This window comes from Gouania willdenowi, chromosome 21 (genome assembly GCF_900634775.1).
Source record: "Gouania willdenowi chromosome 21, fGouWil2.1, whole genome shotgun sequence".
Classification (NCBI taxonomy): domain Eukaryota; kingdom Metazoa; phylum Chordata; class Actinopteri; order Blenniiformes; family Gobiesocidae; genus Gouania; species Gouania willdenowi.
Genome location: NC_041064.1, coordinates 35,465,340 through 35,487,876, shown reverse-complemented (window position 1 = coordinate 35,487,876; position 22,537 = coordinate 35,465,340). Strand labels below are relative to the sequence as shown.

The 22,537-nt window shown below is 37.7% G+C and overlaps 1 protein-coding gene and 1 pseudogene across 1 annotated transcript in view; one reads left to right on the top strand and one right to left on the bottom strand.

Annotated features, from left to right (window-relative positions):
- The first annotated feature begins 1,007 nt into the window (after positions 1-1,007).
- tmprss3a (transmembrane serine protease 3a) overlaps positions 1,008-22,537 on the top strand; it is a 25,281-nt gene continuing 3,751 nt past the window's right edge. Inside the window, exons 1-10 of the mRNA XM_028436296.1 lie at positions 1,008-1,166; positions 1,269-1,309; positions 9,147-9,360; positions 11,243-11,356; positions 13,926-14,042; positions 15,295-15,418; positions 16,150-16,269; positions 19,972-20,018; positions 21,053-21,218; positions 22,171-22,340. Of these exons, the coding sequence (XP_028292097.1) occupies positions 1,127-1,166; positions 1,269-1,309; positions 9,147-9,360; positions 11,243-11,356; positions 13,926-14,042; positions 15,295-15,418; positions 16,150-16,269; positions 19,972-20,018; positions 21,053-21,218; positions 22,171-22,340 (1,153 nt within the window). The 5' untranslated portion in view covers positions 1,008-1,126. The remainder of the gene's footprint in view (positions 1,167-1,268; positions 1,310-9,146; positions 9,361-11,242; positions 11,357-13,925; positions 14,043-15,294; positions 15,419-16,149; positions 16,270-19,971; positions 20,019-21,052; positions 21,219-22,170; positions 22,341-22,537) is intronic.
- On the bottom strand, positions 4,027-5,943 carry LOC114455216 (sperm-associated antigen 6 pseudogene; annotated as a pseudogene).

The window sequence follows — 22,537 nt, the reverse complement described above, 5'->3', positions numbered from 1 at the left end:
TAATAATAATAATAATAATAATAATAATAATAACTACAATATTTACATTTCCTGAATAAAATGCAAGTGAGGATGCAGGTGCTGGCCGTTGCATTAGGTTAGCCGTAGTCTAGTGTTAGCATTAGCTTAGTATTAGCATTAGCCTAGCGTTAGCTTTAACCTAGCATTAGCAATAACCTAACATTAGCATTATCATTAGCCTAGCGTTAACATAAGCCGAAAAATAACATTAGTCGAGCATTACCATTAGCCTAATGTTAGCATTAGCCTAGTAATAGCATGAGCTTAATGCTAGAATTGGTTTAACGCTAGCATTAACCTAGCATTAGCATTACTCTAGCATTAATGTTAGCATTAGCTTGTTGTTAACATTGGCCTTGCATTAGCATTATCCTAACGTTAGCATTAGCCTGGCATTAACATTAGCCTAGCGTTAACAATAGCATTAGCCTAGTGTTAGCATTAGCCTAACAATAGCATTAGTCTAACGTTAGCATTAGCCTAGTAATAGCATTAGACTAGAATTAGCATTAACCTAGCATTAGTATTCCCCTAGCATTAGCACTAACCTAGCATTAACATTAATCTAGTGTTAGCATTAGCCTAGCAATAGCATTCACCTACCATTAGCATTAGCATTAGCCTATCAATAGCATTCACTTACCAATAGCATTAGCATTAGCTTAGCATTAGCATAAAGCGTAGCTATAAACTAGTAATAGATTACTATTAGCAATTAAGTTTGAAAAAGGTTGAAAAAAAGTTTAAATTGGTTGAAAAAGTGAGTGTGACGATGACTCACTAATTACAATGGGTCCCTTTGTCTCTTTCTGGGACCCTAATTATAATAATGATGTATTATAGCGTGTGAGTGTAACAGTCTTAATGCCATTAGGCCTCCTGGACTCTGTTATATGATCTGCTGAGTGGGAGGTTCACTGTCACCTGAAGCTCAGCCTGAGTGGAAGCACTTACCTGATCAGGTGTCCCTTTGTACAGCTGTAGGAACAACCTGTAAGAGGCCAAACATATACATATACATACATACATATACATATACATATAATCTCAGAGAGAAGGAACGCAAGAGGAAGGAGAGATAAAGGAAGCAGCGTTTCACCAGAAAATGCTCTTTGATCAGACGGATAATGGATCCATGGAGATCAGTACGTTCTGGATAAAATCAACTCACTTTGTTCTCATTTTATTCTTATTTTATTATCCTTGTTTACTTTAACAATATTAATTTAATCTCTTTTTCTCTTCAGATTCTACAGTCAACAATGCTGACACAACATTTCTCCCAATTGTGAGTTATATGTTTGTGTTTATTTTCTTTAGTTATTATGTCACAAACGTTGATTAAATTAAATATAATGTATAATAATAGTGACATTTAATTTAATGACTTCATTTTGTGCATGCATTTCATTTTAATGTCATATTTATCCAAGTCACTGCTATAGTTTTATGTATGGGACAAAATAATGATTCCTCATCAATTCCTTGATGTTCTTTGTATGTGTGTCTGAGCTGTTCCTCTAAAAACGTATTCCAGCAGTTGTTGAAGTATTATAAATATTTTTGTGTATTTTGCTGTGGTTTTTTTTCTATGTATTTTTGGATTGATTTTGTGTGCTATTGTTGTCATTTTGTATAGTTTTCTCTTATTTTGTGTATTTTGTTGTCTTTTTGTGTCGTTTTCTCTCATTTTGTGTATTTTTGTTGTTATAATGGGTGTTTTTAAAATATGTTTGTGTATTTTGCTGGGGTTTTCTGTAATTGTTTTTGTCATTTTGTGTCTGATTCATTTTGTGGGCTTTTGTTTATATTTTGTATAATTTTCTCCTGTTTTTTGTGTATTTTGTTGTATTTTAGTGTATTTTTCTCTCATTTTGTGTATTTTTTGTTGTCGTCTGAGCTGTTCCTCACTCTAAAAATTGTATTTCAGCAGTTGTTGAAGGAACACAAACTTTGGAGTGCGTTTTATTCAGATTTTGTTTTTAGTGAGTCAACTTGGAATTACTGCTCCTTTCCAATCTTGAAAATGTTTCATTTGAACTGTGATAATATTTGATGTCATCATCTATGTTGGTTTGCATTTTCATGAAAGGACCAAATACATAAATAAATAAAAGTGCCAAAGAATGGAGGTCATTGCAGAACAATGTAAAGGAACATTAAGATGTGCAACATGTGGTGGAGAGCATGCGTTTGGTAAATGTGACCAAAATGCATAAGTCAAATGCTGCATAGCGCTGCTTATGGATAATGCCCCGTTAGAAGAGAAACCATAGAGGTACAGAAATACTAAGTAATCAACCAAGTATCTTAAAAAAGAAAAAGTGAATGAAGCAATGAGAGAAAGTAATGTACATGTGAGAAATGATACGAGGGACCGTCAGAGGTTCCCAGTCCCAACATCAAATCAGAACCTAGAAAAAATCAACAATGACACATTCGTCGTTGATAAAATCAACTGTATTGCCTTCATTTGCCAGATAGTGAATGTGTTATTGCAACAAAAATGAAAAGTGATCAAATTAGGACAGTTGTGGACGCAGTAGCTGAAATAGTAGGAATTGATTAAATATCAACAGAACTTCATAAAAAGTTGAAACCTTGCAGTGATGATGGCCTGCCCTACGTAGAGTACAAATGGTGGTACCACCATGTTATTTATTTTTTTAGTAACCTGATTTACACACTTTAGTACAGTAGGTGGCATTATGCACCTATTCATACACGCCATTAACCAAGAACAACAACAACAATATCTTAGGGCACAGACTAAGAGTAAAGTGACCCAAAGAGTGGGAAACAGTTATGGGACGCAAGCTTACCCTGTAGCTGTCCACCTTTGATGAAGGTGTCTAGTGTTTAAAAGGCCGAAACACCCCCTAACTCAAGATTCTTAATAGGACGAGATCTTACAAATCCCTAATATTCAACACGACAATTGGGGTACTCTTGGGTGGGGTGAAAATTTAGTAAAGATCGCAGGGCGCCACCCCTATAACGCATCATCAGTTGTGTGCCCCGACTTTATTGAGTGTTTCAGCCACTTATCACAATACACCCTCTGCCGAGGTTTGCCCACCACAGGCTGATCAAACCTGGGTGTGCGTTGCATGGTGGCGCCCAGCGATCATAATCCACCATCATCTCTTGCCATCATTTACCAGCCCATGTTGCATCCCCACGTTTCAGCCACAGCCAGTGACTGCTCTGTTCTGCTACAATGACAAGTTCTTTTAGTGCCTTCCGTTGGGCATGTCCTCTAATCCCTACTTCCTTCAGTAGCCTTGTGGTGGAACAAGCTACAAAGCATCAACATCCCACCTCCACAGGCCACACCTTCACGTTCCAGCCCCGCCCCCCTGCTTCAGCTGCTAGGTTGGTGTACCGCAGCCTCCTCCGCTCGAATTCTTCATTAATGGTTTCAAAGGAACACTACAGACAATGCGTCCCAAATGACATCCTTCTCATACCTGAGACACAGCTCCCACGCCACTCTCACATGATAAACCTCATGTTGACTACCATCTTTTGGCACAAATTTTCTATATTTGCTTTTGCCTTGATTGTTTTGTTAGTTTAAATTTCTTGAAAAGAGTATATCTACTAGACAAACTACATTAATAGAGAAAATGCATTTAAGAATGCTGTATGCTGAACAGTTTACACAAAGGACCCACATCTTTTAATATTAAGCAGCACATGTAAAAAAAAAAAAAATGCAATTAAAGGTAGTTTGTGTCTGGAATTATTACAAAGTAACTAAGACAATTTTTTTTTTGTGGATTATTTACAACCAAAAGACTCCACATGTAGATGAGATCTACGGGATTAAACTGGACCAGCCAGGATAAACCCTAAAAATACAATAAAAGAGTTTTCTAAATACAGATTTATTAAAACAGCTAACCCTAATCCTTATTGGATTATGTTTGTAGGGCTAGGGTTAGGGTTATAATCTCAGCACGGAGGTAAACTCAGACCGTGACACCAGTAGGGTGGGCTGTCTAGAGCAACTTTTGATGATGGCCAGGCTCACCGTGCTGGTGGTCAGAGTAGGATTTAGTTTAGCCTCTGGGAGGCTCGGTTGATGTTGTCGGGTTCGGTGGGGAGATTTTCACTGGTGCTGCCTTAGAAGCGGTTCCCTCCATTGCATAGCTGTGTTTGTGGAGGGAGGAACTCCACTTCTCCTGGGGTCTGCAGGTCTTCTGGCAGGACAGCTCGGTCCTTGGGAGGGGCGGCTGGGGACTCCTCGGCTACCATTGGGTGTTGCAGGCCTGGCTGGTGTTGCGTTTCTAAAGGAGTGGTCCACATCACTTGGTTGGTACTCTTCCGAACACTTCAATAGCGTCTCTGAATTGCCAGGTGGGCAATACTTGATCACCTCTGGAGGAAAGCAGCTGTTTATGGTAGTGATGTGTTCATACACAGCCGAGCCGGGCTCAGCATCCATCTCTTGCACTTTTCTCAAACCACCGCTCAGTACAAACTGTTGGCAAGCTATCCTGTCATGAAGCAGCACCTTGCTGAACTGGCCAAGCACATGTTTTACGATGTTGGTGGGAGCGCTGTAGAGGAGAGGCTCTAAACTGGGCAGGTGAGTGCACTTCAGCAGGATGTCCTTCAGAGCCTTCTTACTTTTGAGCTGCAGGTCCTCTGAGCTGCTCGCCTCCATGTAGAGCTGCAGCAGTTTAGGCAGTAGGCCTGCAGTGGCCACAGCCATGGCGTGTTCTGCTGTGTAATGTCCGATCTGACCAATGGACCATACCGTGGCCACCTTGATGTGATCCTCATCCTCCTCGGACAGACAGACGGCCAACTGGTGCACCCCCCTAGAGAGGATGACGGCCTCAGCAAGGTTTTCACTGTGTGCTGCGACGTATCCCAGCGTCATGATCCCGGGAAGTCTCATCTTTCCACGGCTTTTATCCAGGTAGTCCACCACCTCTGCTAAACCACCGCAGTTCACAATAACCTGAGATAATTCTGCACTGTGTTTGACCACCTCCGACATCAGGGTGATGACATTTTTCTTGACGTACTTATCCAGGTCCTGGAGGTAGACCATGACATTTAAGAAAATGTTCGTTGCAACCACCATCTCAGCCAGTTCTACCGAGTGTTTACTGATCTGAGTGAGAGTGGACAGCACCTGCTTCCTCAGTTTGGCATCTGGGCTGCAGATCATCTTTGCCAGGGCTGTGATGGCGCCCGTGTCCGCCACCACCTGAGCCAGTTCACATGTATGTTTTGAGATTTCACTGAGCGCAAAGGCTGCAATGCATTTAAGGGCTATCGCATTCTCTTTGAGAGACAACACCAGCAGAGGGACTGCACCTGCATCCACCACAGCCTGAGACAGCAATGCACTTTGTTGTGAGATGATGCCCAGAGTCCAGGCGGCGGCCTCTTTTACCCCGAGGTCAAAGTCCTCCAAACAGAGGACCAAAGCCTCCAACGCACCGCAGTCCACCACAAACTGCGACAGCTCATGGGAGTGTTTGGCCACAGCACGCAGCACAAACGCTCCAGTTTTCTTATAATGCAGGTTCTGTGAAGGAATAGATTGGATCAACTGAGGCAGGACGTCTCCCATCACCACAATCATAGCCAGCTCTTTACTGTGGTCTGCCATGCGACCCAGAGCCAAAAGAGCGTTGTGCTGGATGCTGGGTACGTCGTCCAACATGAGAGGAAACAACTGGGAAAAAACTTGTGCCTCTTCGAGGCTTTTTATGTTCTGAGGGTTGTTTGACAAATCAGCAATTGTCTGCACAAATTGCAGCCTTGACTTCTGGTACTGGTCAAAGGCTTGAATAACCTGTCGATTGTTGGTGAGTTTGCCTGTTCTCCGCATTTTGTCTCAAACTTGTTTCTGTAATTCCTTGTTTAGGCAAAAGACTTGAAGGTGAGTTGCTGCTTTTAAGAAATGTTTTATGGCCGTTGGCCTCCTTATGTTGCTTTACTGCCTCTTTGTTTCATCATCAAAGGAACTTAACAAGTGACATCATCTACATTAAAGGAAAATGCTGACTCCTGATTGGCTGCTGAAGAGAACCTATGACATCACGCAGTGAAGCGCCGGAGGAGAGAAAAAAGAGCTGTATATATATATATATAAAAGAGCTATATATATTTATATTATATTTATATTTATCCTATTTATCCTTTATTCTCTATCTATCCTTTATTTATCCCTCATCCTTTATATTTATCATTATTATTTTTATTGTTGCTGGGTTGTTCTTTGTTTTTTTTTAAATTTTTTGTTGTTGTTTGTTTTGTGCACCAACTACCAAGACAAATTCCTTGTACTGTCCTTAAAACTGTACATGGCCATTAAAAACATTTCTGATTCTGATTCTGATTATCAAAAGCAGAGGAAAATGCTGACTCCTGATTGATTGGACCCATAGGCGAAGTTTAAGATTCTTTAAGAATTAAATACATAGAATGTATTGAGTTTCACTTCACAAATAAGGAAAGAATAGTGCTTTGTGATGATTGTATGCGTTTTTTGTGTATACAATGTTATTTAAGCATCTTTACAGTTAATTTTAGTGCATTTATTATAATATCTTATGTAAAAGTATGAATTTAGCAATAGTTATAAACTCTTTCTACAAGACATCAGTTACATTCACAGTATTAAAACATTTGTATTGTCCCTCTTAAAATAAACTTATATTATACTCTAACCCACTAACCCCGACCAGGGGGGTCAATCATAATTGACCCCCCTGCTGGACACTCCCGTCACATTTTATTTATAATATTTCATATTGGTCCTGGAGGGGTGCAGCTGGGTGCTGGCAGAGGTGACAAAAGTACTAGTCTTTAGTACCAGAGTAAAAATAGATACTTGAATAAAAAATGAATCTATGGTAAAAGCAAAAGTATTGAAGTTGCTCCCTTGCTTGAGTAAAAGTAAAAAGTTAATGCTACTAAATGTACTTAAGTTAAAAGAAAAAAGTAAAAAAAAGTAATAAGACAGGGTTATTCCAAATTCCATTTCTTTTATTTTTAAAAGAATACTGGTACATGAAAGCAAGTTCATTCTTTTATCTTTGAACACCTGGATCATTTAGCGCTCATAATAAATACAATTTGTAAATAAAATCTGACAAGAAAATAAAAATCTGCAAATGTTCAATTAAATCCAGATCATCTTTGAGTTTAACATTTTTAAAAACATGTATAAAACTGGTCCATGGAAATCAATGAAATCTGTTCCCGTTATGAACACCCGGAGAATTTAGCACTCATTATAGATTATAGATAAAATGTGTAAATGAAATGTTTTCAGAAAAAAAAGTGAAAATGCTCAATTAAACCCAGATCATCTTTGAGTTTAACATTTTAAATGTTAACCACAAAACGAAGGGACCTGCCGAACAGAACAAAGTACCAAACGTTAGCGTCAGTATCTCAGAATATCTCAGTGGATGTTGGTGTTCCAAATGTAGAAACTCACAGAAAAAGGTTTCTTTGCATCCCTTGATTTACTATAACCAGTTTATCTTTTCTGTCAATGAAAGCATTGGGAAACAAGAAGAACATCATTATTTTTGACAGGGTAACCAAACTGTTTAAAGGTCACAGGGCAGGATGTATAAATCAGACTCCATAGTGACACCACGGTGGCTAGTGTAACTGAAGTCATCAGTCGCCACAGATGGCGCACATCAACTGTTTATCTCTGGAGCACAGCTGATTAGTTACTGTAACGAGAGGATGGATACCTGACTGAACCCTGACTGGACCCGACGGCACCGGACGGGTGGGGTTCAGACAGATATTTAGAACTTGTGGTGGTTTTAGGTCACATGGTGTGGTTTGCATGCAGCGTTCTTCCTTTCCTGCTGCAGCTGCTGTAGCCCTGAACAATGCAGCTTTAACTGTAACAGTGAGGATCCCAGTGGAGGGAGGATGGAGCAGAGGAATAATAACATGGATTATCTTCATCTCTGATACATGGATTATGGAAACAGATCCAATGGGTCTCTTGCGTGCACTGCGCCCCTGTTTGTGTTTCACTTTCTCTTTACCCGTGAGCTGATCTGATGTTGACATTAACAGTTGTTTGTTAATAAAATCGGTGCTTAAACAAACTTAAATATGTCATTTCTTTAAAGAGGACATATTATGAAAAATCCACTTTTGCAGTGTTTTTGAACACATATGAGGTAACTTAAGTGTCCACCGGCACACAAAATGTGAAATAAATCCATCCAGTCCTTTGTTAGTGCTCTGTGTGAGTCTTATTACACAGAGAAAAGTGCTCAGTTTCAGATTTTCTGAGTTTGTGATGTCACAAGTGGAATCGGGCTTTGCATCGAACTCCAGCTGCCGAAGACACAAAAAGGAAGTGGCTGGATTTCATTTTTAATGGCAATAATCCCCTCCGTAGTTGGGAAATACTTGTGTGTGCCACCCACTCCACCCTGACTGTTTCCATAACCTCATAACTCGTTTCGGGACACGCCCCGGAAGAGAGGGGTGGGGGGAGAGGGAAAACGGGTCATAAACCTCCCCTTTTGCTTGATTCATGTTTTGTTTTGACCAAATCCCAGCACAGATATGCATATAGAACTCAGGGAAACAGGGTATAATATGTCCTTTTAGAGAAAAAAATGAGGTTTTCATTGTTGGGTCAGACTCGGACGATAAAATACAGCCCGTTCCGCATTCCAACTGTAACACGATGATTTATTTACTCGCCGTTTATGTGACTGTTTACTGTAAGACCTGTGCACATGCCTCTGCGTATGTCTGTGTAACCAAACAGTAGTTTAGTCCATTGTGTCTGTCTTCTTTCAGTCTTCAAACTGTCTTCTTCTCATTCTTCTTTATTATTAGTTATTAGTATTGAACCGCCTTTTCAAGCCGTCAAGAACGTGCACTAGCGTCATTTGACGTCACGTGTGCAGAACTGTTCAGGAAATGTAAACCCAGAACAACAGCACAAAATGTATCACACAATCTGTTCAAGGCAGTAGGTAGAAATACTGATTCCTACAATCTTCAGAGTTGTTTTGATAGTTTGTTGATCTAATAAACATGAAATGACCTGTGCATCAGAAATGTTTTTTAATTGAGTCGACCTCTGACCTGTAACTCTATTGTAGGACTTCCAATCAGACGCCTCCAGGATCGAGGTGATCTCCCTGACTGAAGACGACCTCCCTGCTGTGGAAACCCCCAACACTCTGAACGTCAGCCCACTGGGCAGTTTGATCAATGACCAGGATTTATCCAAAGCTGCAGAAGCTCCAGCTCTTGTTCTACAGCCTTCACCCAGTCCCACCATGCCCGTCACTAAAGTACAGCCTTTTCTCCCAGGTTTGATAAATACTGGAACTCTCACATAACCGCTGGATTTTACATTTATTTTGTGATTTTATTTTTAATATCATTCTGTATGTTTTTTTGCAGTCATTTTGTGTATTTTTGTTGTTGTTTTGTATTGTTTTCTGTCATTTTGTGTATTTTTTTGTATTTTTTGTGTATTTTTCTCTCATTTTGTGTATTTTTTGTGGTCGTCTTATGTGTTTGCGAGTAGTTTTGTGCATTTTTGTTGTCTTATTTTTGTGAATTTCTACCGTAGTTTTGCATGTTTTATTTTTCATTTTGTGGATTTTTCTTGTTGCGATTAGTGTTTCTTAAAATAATTTTGCATATTTTGCTTGGGTTTTCTCTATTTTTTTTTGTCATTTTGTGTGTTTTTTTGGGTTCATTTTGTGTTCTTTTCTATCATTATGTGTATATTTGTTGTTATGGGTGTTTTCAGAATAAATTAATGCATTTTTGTGTATTTATCTGACGTTTTGTGTATTTTTGTTGTTGTTTTGTATAGTTTTCTGTCATTTTATTAATTTTGTTATGTTTTGTGTGTTTGTTGTTGTTTTGTGTTTTTACTGGGGTTATTAAATGTTTATTTTGTTGTCTGTTTTTCTCTTATTCTGTCTTTTTGTTGTAGTTTTGTATATTTTTCAGTCATTTTTTGTATTTTGTCTTCTTGTGTGTTGCTGTGCATTTTTGTTGTCATAATGAGTTTATGGAGTCACTTTTGTGAATTTATTCTAAAGTTTTGGATGTTTTTCTTTCATTTTGTGTATTTTTCTTGTTGCAAGTGTTTTTGAAATAATTTTGTGCATTTTGCTGGGGTTTTCTGTATTTTTCTGTCATTTGTGTGTTTTTTGGGTTAATTTTGTGTGCTTTTGTTGTCATTTTGTATAATTTTTCTCTCATTTTCTGTATTTTTGTTTTATTTTTTGTATTCTTATCTCATTTTGTGTATTTTTTGTGGTCGTTTTGTGTGTTTGCGAGTAATTGTCTGCATATGTGTTTTTGGAGTAATTTTTGTGTATTTTTGTTACGTTTTCTCTATTTTTTCTGTCATTTTGTGTGTTTTTGAAATCCCTTTGTATTTTTAATTGGTCTATTTTTGTTCGGCCCCCATATAGTCCCCGGGCCACCAGTTGCCCATGTCTAATTTAAATAATAATAATGAGTAATATGCCCAATTCAAGCAAACATATTTTTTCAAAAGATATTGGCGTTGCATTATAACTAATTGTCATTATTTTATTTTATTGTTATAATAAACTATGTATCAGATCTAAGACCTCACAGGGAGAATAAAGTTGCACTTCTTTGCAAATGTTCAGAATCAAACATGTCCAAGTTGTGACCTGAGGACCGTGTGCAACTGTTAAAACAAAATACACACAAAAAAGGACAAGTACACATTATAACTCCCCAAAACATGGATAATTACTGACAAATACAATAAAAGGACAACAAAATTGCTCCAAAAACACACAAATGCAGATTAAAATAAATAAATAAATAAATAAATAAATAAATAAATAAATAAATAAATAAATAAAACAAAGATTAAGACGCATTAAATAACTTATAACACACAAAACAACAAAAACACACAACCCCTTTGTTTTTCATATTGGTTATTGTTCTAATGTTGACATGAATGTTGATCATGTGACCCTCAGATCTGATACAATCACATGTTTGTGGCCCTGCTGTGATAAAAGTAAAATCTAAATGAATCTCCCTTTGTTCAGATAGATTAATTGATCAGGTGAACAGATCATTAAATAAAGACATTTATCTTGGCAAACTAATCCTGATATTTTAATTTCTATATTGTTAAACTTTGAACTAAAATCTGTTGATATTTAAATGAGGTTTTTTTCTATAGACGATGAGTTGGAGAAAGACTGGAGGACCAGAATGCTGACTCATCGCTTTGAGCTGCTGATCGTTGGGTTCGTTGTCATCGTTCTTCTTCTCTCACTCAGCATTGGACTTGGAGGTAATGATGACATCACTGTTAGGTTCAATCATGAGATTTCTGATCATTTACAGCCATTAACAGATGTTTTTCTTCTATTGATTTTTTCACACAACAGGATATTCACACATATTTAATGTGAAAATAGTAGTAAAACGCCTGATAGGCATGTTTAGTAGCTCAGTCATCAATGCTACACATCTGATGTCACACTTAAAGCAGAGATGGACACATTTTATTTGACATTTTGTAGATGTTTCTTGTATTTTGTGTGTTTTTGTTGTTGTTTTGTGTGTTCTTGGAGTCATTTTGTGTGTTTCCATTGTATAGTTTTCTGTATGTGTGTGGTCGTCTCGTGTGTTGTTGGACTAATTTTGTGCATTTATGCTGTGGTTTTGTGCAATTTTATTATGATCATTATTTGTGTTATTTTGTGTGTATCTGTTGTTTTCTACTATTTTGTGTGTTTTTGTCAGTGTTCAGTATGTTATTAGTCATTTTTGTGTCATTTTGGGGTATATTTGTGTATATTTTTCTGTATTTTTTATGGTCACCTTGTGATTTCGTAAAATTTATTAGACAAAAAAGTCCTTTGAAAAGCCTAATTTTGCTCCTTGGCTTCTGTAATGACATTTTTGTGATTCCAAACCTCTCGCTTTATATTTTACAATTTGAAGCATTCACATTCAATTTTGAGTTTCTACCTTTTAATTTTCTCCTTTAACTGACTTTAATGTTTTAATGAACTTTTCTCTTCACAATAAGAGCATTGAATTCATTGGACCTAAATCTAATGGAATCACTATTGGAGCAGCGGTGCACGTGTATGTGAGTGAGGGGCGTGGCTTTAGAGGGAGCACAGAGGGGAGGGGGCAGCACTCGGAGGATGCTACATCAAAATTCATGCTAGTTTTCAAAAATGACCGACTCTGCCTTTAAGGAGCCACTAAATCAGTGTTTTTCAACCTTGGGGTCGGGACCCCATGGGGAGTCACATGAAACTCTTGATATCAAAATGTATCACAATCCAAAAAAGGTCGGGAACCACTGCACTTAATACTGTAACTTTTCACTTATTTACAAAATGAGATTCTGTAAAATGTGTGTTATCACTCCTTCATTCCATTTGGCGATTTGAAATTACTTTGTTGTAATTTGCACTATATAAATAAAGTCGAATTGAATTTAATTGAATTATAATTTATATTTTTCTAAATCGTTTTCTTAGCAAAATGTTGTAGTTGGACAAAGGTGGTACTTGTTTTCAGAAATAAGAGAAAGGGGTACTTAGGCCATAAAGGTTTGAGAACCACTGCTCTAGGGGTCTGAACTTGGCTCTTGCCGTGTGGGCCTGTGCTGGTCCTGGTGTGGGCGGGCGTGCGGCAGGGGTCACCCCCTGGACCGCTGGGAGATGTGGCTGGTCCCCGGCTTCGCCTGGGGGGTGCCATCGTACTCTGTGGGGCGGCACTCCCACCTCAATTTGCCCCACCAATTCCTCCAATTTTAATCACACCTCAACACACCACCCTCCGGAGGGTCGACTACCACCTCCACCCTCCAGAGCTATTGCACCACATGCACATATATACACAAATACAGAAGGGCTGGGTCTATCGGGTGGGGGCCCAGCCCTGCCCTTCTGTTGATGGCTGGGCCGCCCTGTTGATACAAATACGTCAGGAATGTGCGGTCGGGAGTGGCAGGGTGGTGGGTGGTGGTGTTTGTCTCGTCTCTTGGTTGCCTTGGGGGCGGTCCTTGCGGTGTGCGGGCCCAGGGCGGCCTGCCGCGCTGGTGTGGGCAAGCTGGAGGGGTGCTGGCCTTTGTGTTGGGTGTTAGGGCAGTGTTGTGAGGCGCTTCGGGATGATGCTGCTTGCTGGGGGTCTGTCCTGCTATCTGTAGGCCATTGGATGGGTCCAGGGCGCCCTTGGCTGGGGGTTGCTGTACCACACCGGGTGTGTGCTGTTGGTGTGCCTCCTTCCCGTCAGTCACTTGTGCGCTGGTGGGGGCGTTGCTCTGTAGCTTGCGCTGTCCGGTGGGCGGCAGGGCCTGGGCTGATGTCCTTGCGCCGTCTGTGCAGTCCTGCTGGATTGTGGACGGTTCATGGGCTGGGCTGGGAGGGCTTTTGCCCGAGGGCTTGCCCTTGGAGTTTTCGATCCCGGGGGGGTGCTCTTGGGGTCCGGCGAGCTTGGCCTGCTGGCTGGGCCGGTCCTGGCGTGTGTTCTTTGGTTCTTTGGCCCCCGCTCTTTCTGCTGGCCTGGCTGCATCTTCGGTTCCAGGGTAGTGCTTGGCAGTAGTGGTTCTTGCTCATACATTGGTCTATGAATGAAGTGTTTCTTACTCTTCCTTAGGGAGGGCTGGTGATGGTCACAATTATACAATAAAATAAATACATTTATTTAAGTGCAATAACAAAAAATGCATTGCTGTCTTAAAAAGATTACATTTCTTGTAGTGTTGACCTTTGACAGCATGTGCAGACAAAGTGTAAAAAAAGAAAAATGAACTCAGGCCTTGAGTTTGACATGTATCTCATATTGTTATCATCCTGTGTGTACATCCTGTGTGTATCTCCTGTGTGTATCTCTTCCAGTGGGGCTGAGCTGTGTGGGGAAGGTTCGCTGTGGTTCTTCGTCTCAGTGCATCATCAGCTCAGCTCAGTGTGATGGAGTGGTTCACTGTGACAATGGAGAGGACGAGCTGGGCTGTGGTGATGACACACACACACACACACACACACACACACACACACACACACACACACACACACACACACACACACACACACACACACACACACACACGTACACAGACTCGCAGGAAAGACACAATATATACCTCCATAAATTGTACATTTTTATGCACATATTTAAATGTTGCATGAGCTGAGGTTTGAACTCACGAGACCATATCCTTAGTGTGAATTGAGCAAAAATTGTGGGAGGAGATAGATTTAATATGTTTTACAGATTTTGATAAAAACAGAGCTATGGACGTCATAATTTACAATAGATTTAATGACCAAAGTTTCTTCACTGTTGGGGCTACATGTTGGTGAAAGTTGTTTTTGTAGCATATAGGGATGTAATGATTAATCATAAGGCAGTTAAAAATCGATTCATAGGTATCACGATTCACATCCGTACTGTGAAAATTGAATCGCAGTACTTTTTTTAAACAGCAGAGGGCGCTATGCAGAAGTGTTGGCGGCGAGCGGAATCTGCTAATACTTTCTTTCTGGCCGCCTTCTAATATCTGTAATATTACGTGAATATCTGTAAAAGTCACATTTTTCTATTAGCTCTGTCTGCTAGCATAGCATCTTTTCTTCACTGCAAGATATCTGCATGCCAACCGACCACTGTGTTACCAGCGCCCTCTGCTGGTCCAAACAAATATCTGATGTAAATACAGTGAAATTACTGTTTTTTTTTTTTTTTAAGTCCAATTGTTAAGGCACAAAATACATTTTCAGTTGCACTTTTAAAAAGAAAAAGAACTATTATGTAGTTTTGCATTGTTTATTATAGAACCATAATTTAAATTAATAGGCTTCTTCTTCATTTGTATTATTCCTTTATTTATTTCATTCAAGATTTATTTTTAGTTAAATTGCATTGTTTTGAATAGTTTATCAAGGAATTCTTTTGACAATGAAAAATAAAAGGATAACAGTACAGTTTTTTATAGTTTTTTTCCCCCAAAAAATAAAGGAATATTTTTTAGTCATCATTTTTCTACAGTCCCATTTTGTAAAATGAATCGTGAGAGAATCGTATCGTGAACCCAGTATTATGAATCGTTACGTCCCTAGTAGCATATATTGTTGATTTGTTGTGAATTTTCAAAATCATGATTTTTTTGAGGTTCACTGTAGCATCACCTTTAGGACGATTGGCCTGTGTGTGTGTGTGTGTGTCTGTGTGTGTGTGCGTGTGTGTGTGTCCGTGCGTGTGTCACAGTGCGTCTCAGTGGGAGGAGTTCAGTCCTGCAGGTCCAGAGAAGTTCTGAATGGAGGACGGTTTGCTCTGAGGACTGGAACAACTGGCTGGGTGTGTCCGCCTGTAAACAGCTGGGATACTCAGGGTGGGAATAATAATAATAATTCTTCTTCTTCTTCTGAACAACAACAAGTATACACAAACATAACTTTAAAAACACACAAAAAGGACAACAAAAATGCACAAAATGAGGGGAAAAATAAACAAAACAACCACTAACTGAGAACAAAAACACATGAAAGGAAAACAGAAATACAAAAAATGAAAATAAAATTTAATAAATAATACAAATATAGAAAATGACTCCAAAAACAGACAAAGCTCTTTGTTGTTTCCAATGCTCTGATTGGTCATTATTCTAAACGCTGACATTAATGTTGATCAGATCAGATTCAGTCACAGTCGCTGTGATAAAGTGGTAGTGTTTGACTCTGAGGAAGACGATAATAGTTCATGTATTGAATTGAATATTGAGTTTGTTGGTTCTTATCGCAATGTTTGATGAGAAGTTTTTTAATGATCTAAACTCCGCCCCTCTCTACGAGGGCCTAGTTTGGTTTTGTCTTTTTTACCTCTTCTTCTTACCAATTGTTCCATATTTCTCATCTAAGGAACGGAGCGCCACCCTGCTGGTGGCTGCTCCACAGTTCTCCCGTTCTGATAATGTTTATGTTTGGGTCACTTGTAATTCCACAAAGGGAAGGTCCAAGAAATGCTCTTTTATATATATATATATATATATTAAATGCTCTTTTTCATTTATTTTAGAATGTAATTTTTAAACTGTAATGAGTGTGTATGTCATGTGTTTTTCAGGTATGTGGAGTCCTACTTTGTGTCTCTGAGCTCCGTGGAGAAGGACCTTCAGACGAATTTCGTATCAATAAACTACAGCCAGAATCAGATCATTAAACTCCAGAGCGCTCAAATCTTCAGGTACATTTATATTCACACTGTTTAAAATCCTTCATGTGGGCTGGGATTTAAAACCTGATCACTGGAACCAATCAGGACACAAAGAACTATAAACAACGTACACATCCTCATCATACACATACTATACTACACTACACAGGCTAATTCATGAGAATGATGAGAATAATGATTGTGTATCAAAGCGTGTACAATGCATAAAGATATCAGTGGATCCTAGAGTTGATTGGTCGAATATTTATTCACTGATGAGTAATTCATGTTAATAAAGATGAGTCACTCCTATCACAGGGAGGGTCACATGATCAATAATCATATCAGTATTTAGAATAACAATCAATTTGAACATTAACAGAAAACAACAAAATAGTTTGTGTGTTTTTGGAGTCAATTTGGACATTATAATTTTCTCTAATTCTGTATATATTTGTTGTTTTAGTCATTTTTGTAATATTTTTGTCATTCTGTACATTTTTGTTGCTTTGTGTGTTAATGTAAATCATTTTGGGTGCATTTGTTTGTGTATTTTTCTTGCTGTTTTGTCCCATTGGTGTGTGAATGGGTGAATGAGTTGATATGTAAAGCACTTTGGGATTACTTCAGTGTAGGGATAAAGCATTTATATTTTTCTGTTATTTTTTTGTAGTTGACTTTTGTGTTTTTGGAGTTATTTAATGTATATTTGTTGTTTTTTTGTGTGTATTTTTGAGTCATTTTGTTTGCCTTGTGTGATATAAATGCTTTTTGGGGATTTAGATATTTTGTATGTTGTTAGTTATTTTTGTATATTTTAATTCACAGAGATAAGTCACTTCTATCACAGGGAGGGTCACATGATCATCATTAATGTCAGTTTTTTGGAATAATGATCAATCTGAATATTAACTCAGGGAACAACAAAGAGTTTGTGTGTTTTTTGGAGTCTTTTTATATAATTTTCTCTAATTCTGTACATTTTTGTTGTTTTTTTTTACTTTTTGAGTCAGTTTTGAATAATTTTTGTCTCATTTTGTATCTTTTTTTGTCATTCTGTACATTTTTGTTGCTTTGTGTGTTATGAATCTCTTTCTGTTTTGGTTGTTTTGTGTCTTTTCATTGTCGTTTTGTAAATTTTTTCTAGCTTTCTTGTGTGTTTTTGGAGTCTTTTTGTATATTTTTTATGTCATTTTGTATTTTTTTTGTCAGTTTATATATTTTTGTTGCTTTGTGTGTTATGAATCATTTTGGGGGATTTAGTGGTTTTTTGTGCTGTTTGTTATTTTGTGTATTTTTGATGTAATGTTTAATGTAATGTCTGTCGCTGTCTTGTGTGTTTTTTGAGTAATTTTGAGTATTTTTGTTATTCTTTTTGTGTATTCTTACGTCATTTCGTATTTTTTTCGTCATTCTATCTGTTTTGTTGTTTTGTGTGTTATGAATCATTTTGGGGGATTTAGTTGTTTTGTGTGTATTTCTTTGTAGTTGATTTGTTTTTTGAGTCATTTTGTGTATTTTGTTGGGTTTTTTTAGTGTATTTTAATGTCATTTTGTATATTTTTGTGATTATGTATATTTTTGTTGCTTTTTATGTTATGAATCATTTTGAATGTTGTTATTTTGTGTATTTTTGTTGTCATTTTGTATATTTTTCAGTCATTTTTTGTAATTCTTGTGTGTGTATTTTTAGTAATTTTTGTGTATTTTTTAGTAATTTTTGTGTATTTTTTAGTAATTTTTGTGTATTTTTTAGTCATTTTTGTGTATTTTTTTTTAAATGTAAATTGTTTGTTTACTTTGGCGGTCACATAAAATTAGATTAGGGCCAATCGAAGGCCCCCGAACCACCATTTGCCCAAGTTTGGCCTAGAGCAACAGTAACAAATGCCTGATTGACACGCCCTGTGGGAGGAGCATCGTTGCACATTAAGATGGTTAAAGTGTTACTTTTGCTGACCTGCCATAGGGGGAAATTAAAAAAATGCCTTGATTATGGGCGTGGCTCCTAGAGTAGTTAAGGCACGCCCAGTCACAGCAGCCCCGCCTCCATAGCGCTGCGCAGTTCTCCATGGAGCTGTCAATCAATGCTCACTGGGGAAAGCAGTCCCTCCTCACATCATTTTATAGAAGGGGCGGGGCCAACAGTGATGGTTAGTGATGTCACCAGTGCTTAATTTGTAAATAATGTGGTCCTGAAACAAACGCAGCATGTTGTTCGCGTGTTAAAGTGCCTTTTGCTAACTAAATGGGACAATAATATCAAGTGAAAACAATCAATGAACCTAAATGTTTAATAAAAGAATGATGAATCAGCGTTAAAGAAGCAGGAAACATCTGTCTCTGAGTGACAGCTGTCACATCTGACATGTTTCAGCACCAAGGACAGCGTTAAATCACCGCTACTTTAGCCACAAAGGTCACTAAACTTTCAGAACACAAAAATCCACAATAAATATATCAAATAAAACATGTCAATACCTAAACAGCCAAAAAAAACAGTCATGAAGAATTTTGTATCTTCGCAACTTTTTTCCATATTTCCAGCCGAGGCCAGCCTTGTCTTTCATAAACCTAGAGCAGCAGTTCATCTGAGCTTTGAACTGAGCCTCTGTCTTAATATCAGAACTTGAACTTCTCTCTGTCCTGAGTCCTCCTCATGTCCTGGATTGTTCTCCTCCTGTGTCCTGTCTGTTGGAGGCAGGTTCTCCTGCATTAGCATCATTGCTACTGGTGATGCTACTCGCTACGCTAACTGCTGCTACTAGCTAAGCTAAATGATGCTGCTAGCTATGCTAACTGCTGCTACTCGCTATACTAACTGCTGCCACTAGCGAAGCTAAATTATACCACTCGCTACGCTAACTGCTGCTACTCGCTACGCTAACTGCTGCTAATAGCTATGCTAACTGCTGCTAATAGCTATGCTAACTGCTGCTAATAGCTACACTAACTGCTGCTACTCGCTTTTTTTTTTTTTTAAGCCATTTTCTATCGTCTTCCAAAATGACAGAGAAACAATTTTTGTGAAAAATCACTCTTTAGATGTAGCATGGGGGCGTGGCCTGACTTTTTCCACTCTTCCTCACTCACGCTCAGTTTTGTGTGAACAATGACATTTCCAGTGATTTTAACTCAATAAAAGTCACAGCTGTACAAATATAACACTTAAAACACCTAAACGCAAAGGAGGTGCTAGAAATTAATTTTTTTAGTTTTGTATCTTTTTTGTTATTCTATATATTTTTGTTGCTTTGTGTGTTATGAATCATTTTTGGTGATTCAATAGTTTTTTGGGTTGTTATTTTGTGTGTTTTTGTTGTTGTTTTGTATATGTTTCAGTGATTTCTCTGTATTTGTCTCGTGTATTTTTGGAGTAATTTTGTGTATTTTTGCTGTTCTTTTTGTGTATTTTGTTTACTCTAAAAACAAAGGACGTGCTGAAAAAAAATTAAAAATAAAATAAATGAGGTGCTGGATCCAATCAAATATGTGCTGCTCAAAATGAATCTCTAGAGGTCACTGATTTAATCTCAGCCAATAGAAATTGTAATAGCAGCGTTCACTTTGACATTTAAATACTTTGAATACAATGTGAAGAGTGGGACGTGGGTGAATAAAGTATATTACTTAATTCATACCTGATCTTAGATGGATACAGCAGAAAAACGTGGTTTTATTGTGTACTTAGACTATAAAGTGCATGAATGTGACCTCGTGCTCTCGTTGCAGTAAAAGCAGGTGCAGCTCAGGGATGGTGACCACGCTCAGATGTTTGGGTAAGAAAAAAAACAGCAGTTTGAAGCTCACGCCATCTTTGTTCGTTTGTTTGTTTGTTTGAAAGTAAAAACACTTTTTTATTCATCCGTCTACAGGACTCCACATCCCACAATGCAATGCATCAAACTTTTCCAACAATCTCAATAAGAGAGAGTTTACAATGGGAGATAAAATCAATGTTTTGAGCGACAACCTTTTATATCTTTGTTTCCAAACAAACTTTAATTTATTTATTGTTTTTATCTGCTAAAAAATATTATTGTTTCCAGCAGCTTTAATTGTTGAATTTTCATGAATTAGTAGATTACAGAATTTTGCAAATTATGTTTAAAACCCACAAAAAAAATCAATTAATATTCAGAAAATATTTGAGAAAAGAGAAAACAAGTATAACTTAAAAGGAACAGAGATTAATAATAATAATAATAATAATAATAATAATAATAATAATAATAATAATAATAATAATAATAATAATAATAATAATAATAATAATAATAATAATAATAATAATTTAAAAGAACAATTAGAGCCAGTATGTAAATGAAATATAATGAAAGGTATAACAATATTAACTGATTTTTACCTCAGAATTACAATGGAATGTGACGGTCAGTGTTGGCCGACAGCTATTTTATTTTTTTTATTATGATTGTTCTTATTTTTGTGGCTCATTGTATTGTTGTTGTTTTCTGTCGTGTTCTATTTCTATTGATTTCTTGGTGTAAAGGGGCAGATTACATACGATTATTTATCTTTCTGCTCCCTTTCATTCAACACATTTGTGTTTATATTAAATAGTTTTATTTTTAATCAATGAATGAAATAAAAATAGAAACTCTACCTGAGCCGTTTAGCTGGATTTTAATGCAGATATGGTGATATTGATGTTTTTCATGATAACGATACATTTATGATTATTATTTGATATCAGATCACCACAGCCAATGGTAGAAAATGAAGAGAACTGTTAATGTTGCTGTCGTAGTTGTACGGTTGGTGACCTTTGACCTGTGTGACTGTGTATCCTCAGAATGTGGTTCGCGGCCTCAGTACAGCCGTCGTATCGTTGGAGGTAACGTGTCTAAGGAAGGCCAGTTCCCCTGGCAGGCGAGTCTGCACTTCAGGAACGAGCACCTCTGTGGAGGCTCCATCATCACGTCCCAGTGGATCATCACCGCTGCTCACTGTGTGTACGGGTCAGTCAATAGATTCATCTTTAAAAAACATACTTCTAGTTTGTTCTAACAACTCAAAATATGTTTCTGGATACATTTACTATATGTGTTTATTGTAACAATGATAAACATTTCATATATTTCATTCTTGGTTACATTTATTACAATATCTGTTATCTTAACTAAAGCCCAAAACTACTTTTATTTCTGCTGAAATCAAATGTATTTGGAATGAAATCATGTTTTTGATTAATTATTTTCCAACTCTTGACATTTTAGTCCAAGTATTTGGTATATTTTGTTTTAAAAATGTAAAAGTGACTGTGCTTTATAGGTTTCAGTCGAGTGTTCTTAATAGAGCCAGGCCTAGGTTTAAACCTGGTTTAGCCAAGCTGTCTGTGACCACGCCCCCTTTTCCCATTCTATCAAACTCTTCTCAGTTTGAAGCTCCTCAGCTCAGCCAATCAGCTGACAGTGTTTAGATTAAGTGCTCGTCTTCATAAGACCCACAACATCGATCACAGATTGAATGATTAGAGACGTGTGGGCACATGCACGGAAATACCTGATTCTGGTCCAAATTGTGTGTCTGGTGGCGTGAAGTGATATTATGGTGAACACTGAGAACAAATCACAAGAAATCACAGAAAGAATGAATCTATGATCCATCTACAGGACTCCACATCCACAATGCAATGCACCAAATTTAAACAACATTGTCAATAAGAGCGAGTTTACAGTGGAGATGAAAAACAAACTTTGGAGCCACAATTTAACCTTTTACATCTTTTCTTAAAGCAAATGATCTTGGACTTATTGATCAATGATTCCGACACTTTATCTTTATCTGATAATTAACGATCAGCTTTAAAACATAGACATATTGATTTATAAATTATTGATATTAGTTTGTAATTGATTGAATACCCGGGACAGGCTCATAACAGAGTTGTTTTGTGTGCTTTACATTCAGCTTCTCCAATTCTTCCATGTGGACGGTCCACGTGGGGCTAACGGAGCAGCCGGGCCACAGCGCTCAGTCTCTGGCTGTGAAGACCATCATATACCACGCTCGCTACCGGCCTCGGACACTGGACTACGACATCGCACTGATGAAGCTCTCCAATCCACTGACTTTTAATGGTATTAGTATCACAGCACTTTTCTATCTGGACATGCATGGACCTACTGGACCTTCATTTTAGTCATTTCTCCACCTTCACTCCCAAACCGTTCTTCTTTTACTCGTTTCTCCTCTATATTTTATTTTTTCTACTATATTTTCTAATAATTAAGTAACCAACCCAACATGACTGAGTCAAATCTCATAAAGATCAGAC